This window comes from Folsomia candida, unplaced genomic scaffold (genome assembly GCF_002217175.1).
Source record: "Folsomia candida strain VU population unplaced genomic scaffold, ASM221717v1 Fcan01_Sc056, whole genome shotgun sequence".
Taxonomy (NCBI): Eukaryota; Metazoa; Arthropoda; class Collembola; order Entomobryomorpha; family Isotomidae; genus Folsomia; species Folsomia candida.
Window position 1 is genome coordinate 405,846 of NW_019091248.1, and position 8,277 is coordinate 414,122.

At 37.7% G+C, this 8,277-nt stretch overlaps 1 protein-coding gene across 1 annotated transcript; it reads right to left on the minus strand.

Moving 5' to 3' along the window:
* Positions 1-3,877: 3,877 nt before the first annotated feature.
* Positions 3,878-6,597, minus strand: LOC118433536. Its single transcript, XM_035845532.1, has 5 exons — positions 6,449-6,597; positions 6,150-6,376; positions 5,803-6,058; positions 5,051-5,590; positions 3,878-4,959 (listed from the first exon to the last, which is right to left on the minus strand). Exons 1-5 carry the CDS (start codon positions 6,542-6,544, stop codon positions 4,327-4,329), a joined length of 1,752 nt encoding a protein of 583 aa, XP_035701425.1. The 5' UTR covers positions 6,545-6,597; the 3' UTR covers positions 3,878-4,326.
* Positions 6,598-8,277: the final 1,680 nt, after the last annotated feature.

The window sequence follows — 8,277 nt, forward strand, 5'->3', positions numbered from 1 at the left end:
TCAGTTCGAATTTTTTCTGTCCAGTGTGGTAGGAAATTCGGAATTTCTAAAATATGCACGCCTGGACAAAATTGTAATTGCATTCATTACTCTAGAAACTTACAGAAATAATCTTGGAACTGTCTATTTTACTCACAATTTTACTCCATATAAAATTTCCGTGCTTTTCATTTCGCTTGAGAAAAAGAAAATCGAAATTTGCACATGGTTACCTAAAACGTACCCCGAAAGTCCAATTATATATAACTTGGGGGAAAATTTATCATGTAATGGTGGAGGTAATTCCCGAAAAACTAATCAGAAAAAGAACAATTTTTATTTTATAACAAATCTTGAATCGATTTTGCCTGGATGGTGCTTGGAACAAGGAATTAATCAAGTTGCACTCAAGTTTCATTATAATAAACTAAAGGACTCAAACCCATTTCATCCAATGGCTACAGACACGCAATTTGAAAGCGCTCTAAAAATAATATTTTTCGTCACCAACGAGACCCTAGTTCTTGAAAAGTCCTGTAGTTACAGGGATGATTAAGCAAGTGGAAACGAATTCAGATTAAGATATTTTTGAAATGGGCGGGAATTTGAATTTGAAATTCAGAGTAGTGGTAGCCAACACGATTAAAATTGTGTTTGTGAAAATTGGATTAAATATTTCAAAAAATGCCTCCCCCAGCGACCCAAGAGCTAGAGACTATCATAAAAACACTTTCCAAACTTGGTTATTCCTATAGCATGATAGTGAAAGAGGTCAAAGGTCAGGGATTCTCAATAAGTAAACGATTGATCAATAAAGTATTAAACACAAAAGGAATTAGGCGTGAATCACTTGCCGCTGGACTACAACCACCCCCTCGAAAATGTCGTCGAAAAGTGGTAACTTCGGCCGTCCTCAGAAAAATTGACCTTTTGACCTCTAAAGAGAACCCACCCACTCAAAATCAGATTGCCCGTGCAGCGAAAGTGTCTAGGGGATCAGTTCAGGTCGCTTTGAAAATATTGAAAAAAAGGATCCGGAAGAAGGCCCGTGTCCATCAGCTGACTGAGAAGCACAAAAAAAATCGTCGCCGCACTTGCAAAAATTTTTATTCTAATTACCTGACGAAAGGAAAAAGTGAATTCGTTGTCACCCTTGACGAAGCACTATTTTCCCTACAAGATACAAATGGGAAAAGAAAAATTTACTACGATTTAGTCACTCAAAAAAATCCCTCAAAGTGGCCCTTCCAACGCAAGGAAAACTTTTGCAAAAAGTTTATGGTTGTTGGTGCATTATGTGGGCGTGGGGTCCTCCCACTAATAAAAGTTCCTCAAAAAGTGAAAATAAATGCAAGGTACTATATCGACTTTGTTTTGAAACCCCTTTTGGAAATTCAAATTCCCAAACTGTACGGCAAGGACACCAACAAGGTCGTAGTCCATCACGACGCCGCTTCCTCACACACCGCACGTTTGACACAGGATTATGCGAAGGACCTACACGAAAGACTCGGTATAAAAATTATTTCTAATAGTGAAATACCTATCAAGTCCCCAGATGCAAGTCCATTGGACTTTTTCGGTTTTGGCTACCTAAAACAAAAATGTTTTCTGCGGCGCCCATCTACCATGCAAGGAGTTTGGAAAGTGTTTTTATGATAGTCTCTAGCTCTTGGGTCGCTGGGGGAGGCATTTTTTGAAATATTTAATCCAAATTTCACAAACACAATTTTAATCGTGTTGGCTACCACTACTCTGAATTTCAAATTCAAATTCCCGCCCATTTCAAAAATATCTTAATCTGAATTCGTTTCCACTTGCTTAATCATCCCTCTGTATAATTATTTCAGGCTTGAAATTGATTCAAAGCCCGGAGATATGCTCGACATGTCTACCATGGTAGCAACTAAGACTTCAGGGTACCAATTTATATCATGTTACCGAGACGAGTATATCACATTTAAATTCTACATTACACCATTTAAGCCAATGTTGTGGATGTCGTTGATAATCTCACTCATCTCAATAGTGGTAGTCACATCAATCTACAAACATTATGGTGAATTGCGCACTCTCTCATTTTCCCCTTGGTTGTTCATTCTATCCTCCATTTTCGAAGAATGTCATATACCCACTAAGATTGAGATAAACTCGTTTTTTCGTCTCATTCTCGGTTCGTGGTGTCTGGTCTCGGTGATACTGACCAATTGCTACAATGGCATTATGATATCAGAACTTAACGCACCATTGGGTGCCTTTCGACCAACCTTATTTGACCACCTTATATGTGAAAAGTTAGAATATAGTGATGTATCAAAACTATCCACACGGCTTGTAAACTATGTACATTCCTTAGGTTCTTTGAGAGACTTGAATTATCCATTGGTAATTACTCAACCAGAAACCTCATCCAGGAACGCGGTTATACACATAGAATGGTATTTTAGAGTTCTCTATGTCTTCCGTATAAGGAATATCAAAAACAGGTACAATTATTGGGCTCAATATATTCGTGAACGCGGCAGAAATTTCGCCTCAACAACAAAGTGTTTCCGCCTTTTGTCATTGCTCCCTGAGTATACTTTGAGACACTCAGAATTTCCAGAGTTCATGGAATACTTATTCGATCATGCCTGGGACAAACTAATATTCGAGAGGAAGATCAGTTTAATCACCAATCGTACAATTCAGTTGGTAAGTTTACTGGACCCGAGGCACATCCATCATCCCAAAACTTTTAACTATTTAGACAACAATCAGACATATCGTCAGGTCCAAATCAGTATCGAAGAGGAGTTAGTTGATTGCGGGAAATCTGTCTTTATTACGAAATCGGACATTATGGAAGCCGAACTTTTATTTCTTAATCGTCATTATTCGTCCAAAAAATTTTATGAAGGGAAAGAAATCCTACGAGCTGAAAATTATGTGTGGAAATTTGATTATTTTGGGGGGATGTCCAAAGTACCTAAATATTTTAAATGTTTGATTGAAAATGGGATATATCATAGATTAGGGAAGGAAACCTTGCGACGAAAATATGTGCACCGTGAGCCACGCAAAAAGTTTCAAGCTGAAAAATTGGCGCAAGCTGTGCAGTTAAATGGAGCAATTATTACGCTATTCATCCTTTGCGGGGGGACCTTCTTAGGAGCTTACCTTGTGTTTGCTATTGAATTTTTTCATTCATTATGTAAACACAATTGTTGTCTGCTATGCCTTCAGATCAACAAATCCTCAAAATATAGATGGACTTAAATTGGTAGTGGCATGGATAAATAGGATTTATAAATGCAGATTTCACGTGGCATTTCCAGCAATTTTATTGCCACTGGTTTGGGCAAAATTTTGTATTTCTTATTCCTAAATAAAATTAATGAATTAATATTTACATGAAATCATTATAAATGAGATACCATTAAAAACTGACAAAAATCATCTCACGTCACGTATTGTGTATTCTTATAGTATATATAAATAAAATATATAAATAAAATGATGTTTAAAATAAATATTTCAAGTGATAAGAAATCACTCTGCTCTGACAGAGACTGATATTGATTTTTTTTATTGATACCAATTTTACTTTCATCCGTCCAGAATTGTGCTCCGAGTACTCCGTACTCCGGCAAATCTCGCGTACTCCGGAGTACGGAGTACGTACTCCGGAGGCCGGAGTACTCCGACCTATGGAAACAACCATTTCAAATCAGAATTAATTAAATCGGTAACTGGGTCATATTTTCTTAATTTTAATACCAACCTAGCAAGACTCCTAATAACTTTTTCTGCAATTTTTAAGTATTTTGCCGAGGTAGCACACCATATACATGACATATAACTCAAAATGGATAACACCATTGCAACACCAATAGTGGTCAAGGAGGAGCATGAAAAATACTGCTTAGCCGAATACAAGCATCATACTTTATTTAAACCGGGAAATAAAGTTGTGTTCAATTGACAAATGTGACTACTTATCTATACAAACTGCGCATAAATAAGTGTACGATTTTTTTTTATTTATATGTAACCCAATAAATTTCGTCAACAATGTATGTACATATTTAGAACTTTGTGATTTTATGCTTATCACGCAGGATAAACCTTACGGTGAAATTAGGAAACAAACACAAACTACAGATAAATAAATACATAAACGTGTTGTTGAATCTTATAAAATATTTCTAGGTACAGAATATTCTTAAGCGCACAATACAGAGGGTGATTTACGGATGTGAACGAATTATCAAAATTTTTGTGACCCACATAAATGCGAATATAGAGCTCAACATTATCCTCGTAAACTTGTGGTTTAATTAAAACTGAAATTTCATGATGTATATATTATTCCCAAATTGGACGAACTGCGGCGTGATAACTATTCGACCAGTGAAGTTGTTTCTCCTCAAAAAATATGCACGGTAACGGCCGAAGAAAGTCTGACGCCGGAAAAGGCAACCTTTTCTCGCCAACACGAAAATTATGCTCGCATCCACGCAAAGTTGCGATGGGTGGGTCAACAATTTCAACGGGTGAAGCTTGATATTCACAGTTACAACATCGTTCACAGCAGCAACAACACGTCAGTAAACGAGCACATCCTATAAGAAAACACCACAAACAACCAACTAATGGCCACGCTTGCCATACCTGTCGACACGATCTCACGCAGGGTAGTTCTGTAAATTCTGGGAGTTTATCATCCCACTGAAATTGTGTGGGAATAAATTCCAATTTTGTGTGTCGCAATGATATCAACGAAGGAAATATCCTCCTCAACCTTACGATAAGTGAGGAATCACAATCAGTTGCCATGGTTATACTTAAAATCTTTAGTTGTCTTATTTCCAGTGGAATTCCAAATTTGTCTTCGTCCGGAAATATATAATCCCAGCATTCTTCGCTAAACTCGGTGAAGAATACGATAGTGAGGGACGTTAAGGCTGGAAAAGCCGCTTCAAATGCGGATGATCCATTCTGTAAAAAACAACAAAATTCATGCATCAACACATCATGAGTGCGTCTACTCTATCCTTCATTAAAAGCCCAGAGTTTTATAATTTTATACCAAGAAGATCTCCCTCAATCCTAGCAAATCCATTCTACCGGGACGTTCTCCCCTAAGATTGTCCACCTTGTAGTATGAGTCAAACCTTAACGTCGTCAACTGCGGCAAGCACAAATTAGGAAGAAGTCGATACGGATTCTCCAAAAGTGGCGGGAGTCCAGCAAATTGCACGAACAAAACGTGCAGTTCTTTCAATGTGGAGGAATGTTGAGTTAAGAACCTTCCCGTCTTCTCTAAATCCGCACCAACCCAAACTATAATTCTCTTAAGGCTTTGTGGGATCGCAGAAATTAAATTCCACTCAGAATTTGGTCGGCATCTTAAATCCAACTTGATTCCGGTCAATTTAATGGGATGATTCGAATTTTCAGTTACAAGTGCTTCCAAAAAACATTCTTGAAGGTATCGATGCTGCCGTATCATTTTTCCCTGGAGAGATACCCGATTAGTCAAATCCGCGTCGGTCACGGACGGAAAGTTTCGGAATAAGGCTTGGATCCATTTTGCGAAACGGATTTTACAGTCTTGAACAGTAACTTGCTGTCAATGCAAAATATTTATAGTTTTCAGAAATTGAAAAGTTTGTATATATTCTGCATTCGCAATGAGTTGAGCCATAATAAAAGTTTGAGAATGACTCAATAAATTATTCCGATGGGAGAAACTCTGACCAACAAGTGTTCAAAATTCAAAATTCCTCTCAAGGCTCAACTCTCTGAGAATTAAGAATACAGTCCCAAACCTAATCTTACCGGTTTTTCTACGCTGAGAGCCAGATTTTTTACAGAATAAAACGGAACAGGTGAATTAATTACGGGTAGAGTTACACCTTCATGGGACTGCAAATGTAGACAAAGTGTGTTCAGCTGGATAAGTGGATGGACTATTTTAATCAGCAAGTCTGCATCCTTTTCCGTTCCAATGTATAAATTCAGCACTAGCTCCACCACCAAAGTCCTTGTGATTTCCAGATATTTGAACAAATCTTTGTGTTGGTGTTCATAATTGCTGTATGTATAAAAAATCATGGTTTTAGGAAAATTCTAAATATGTGTATGGTGCCATATTAGAAATTTCATGTAAATCATTTATTGATTACCCCTCGTTTCGTACGATGATGAGCTTCAGGGTATGGCGGATGTTGTGATGGGACAGAAATGACGCCAATTTTTCCAGTGTCGGATCATTTTTTATTTTATTTGCTTCAATGGACAAGGAAATTTTGCCGGAAAACTGTTTTGCAACTTCAAACGCCCAATGTTTACAAACAAGACGAATATTTTTCCTTGTAATGAAGTCCAGGAAGCTAAAAATTTTACGTAAAACCTGAACGGAAAAAAATAAAATAAATTGTTCATTTCGTCTTAATTTTAACTTATAATTAAATAACGAACTCACCAAGGAATTATTAAAGAGAGAAGAAATTGATGAATTATTCCCATCATTTTGAGTTCGTCGTCGTAAAATGTCAATTTTTGGTAAGTAAATCTCCATTGTCTGAATATTTAAAGTTTAAGTATTATAATAAGCTGTAGAAACAAGGGAGATTTAGCTGCAGAGTGATTCCACATGATTCCTTTTTGTGATACAATTTTACTTTCATCCGTCCGGAATTGTGCTCCTTTTCCCGGAGATATTCGTCACCCGGGGAAAGTTTTGTACTATGGACATTGTATGCATAACATTTCACCACACTAGAGCCTTATCCAAATAAAGCGTTATTTTTATACGGGAATTTCATAATTCCACATATTTAATTGACAAACAATTTTTGAACGATAGGGTGTCCTTCGCCTCTGCAGGGTAACTTTAATGCAACTGTTTAACGCATCAAACTGGTTCGTACATGCATATACGGTGTGGACGCAAATTATCTCCCCCTTTCCCTCGCGCGCGATTTTTGTCTAATAATCCGGCTGTAGCATTCGCATCTGTTGGTTTTTTCGAAATTTTTTTTTTGCACTATGGGCCCGAAGGTTTAGCCTTCCCGTGAACAAAAAAGAATCCAAATCCAAACATTATACAGCGAAGGGTATCGGGTTAAACAAATATGTGAAAAATTGAAAGTGTCCCCAAAGACGGTGAGATTGTGGAGAGACAAAAAATATTTTCAGGACAAAAAACACACAGGAAGACCGACAGTACTCTCCCCTACCACAAAACGCCAAATAAAATAAAAAATGTACCGGAAATTTGGTAGTTCCATCACAAAAACTACAAGAATCCTAAACTTCACTCCACGCTACCAGAAGAAGGATAAGCATATTTCGAAAACCACTGTTCAGAAATACCTCAAAACGACGAGCTGGGGGAAGAAGGCATACCGGAGTCAAAAGAAAACACTTCTAAGTCAGAAGAATATTGCAGACCGGCTAAAATTTGGAGAACTTGTCGAAAAATGTGGGTTTTTGACCTCTGGGAAACGTGGTGAAAAATTAAGGTCAAACATCCTTTTCACTGATGAGAGTTGGATTGAATTGCATGGACAGTTTAACCCACAAAATATGAGATATAGGACCAAAGAGAGGAAGGATGTCCCACCTATTTTAAGGCCGAAACACGACCTCAAAATCATGGTAGCAGGTGGCTTTTGTGCTGGCGGCGTCTCAGAGCTACACTTCGTACCACAGGGTCAAAAAGTTAATGCTGCCTATTATCAAAATACAATTATTCCTGTATACTTCAAGGCCATGGACAGCAGCATATTTTCCAGTAATAGGAATAGTGTTTTCCAGCAAGATGGAGCTCCGGCACACACCGCAAAGTCAACAATGAAGCTCCTGGAGGAGGTATTTTCAACCGTCTGAAGAATGGAGGTGTGGCCAGCAAACTCCCCAACCTCAACACGCTTGAGAACCTAGAGGGGTATGCTAAAGGAGGCTGCATATGACGAGGCTCATCCTAGAACAAGACAGGAATTACAGGGTCGATTCGAGGAAACTTGAGATTCACTTCCGGTTTCGCTTTTACAAAACCTCGCCCAAAGCTTCAAGACAAGAGTGGAGGAAATGATGAATAATGCTGGTGGACACACATCATATTAAGGTATTTCAAAAAAAATAAAACATTTCGAATACGTTAATAACCGTGTCTCTGGGAGCTCATAAAAAGTACAACGATTAAAGGGGGAGATAATTTGCGTCCACACTCTATACATATGTAATGATGTGACAAACATGATTAAATAAGTACAAAATGTGCACATCTTTCTACTTCAATATTGTGTA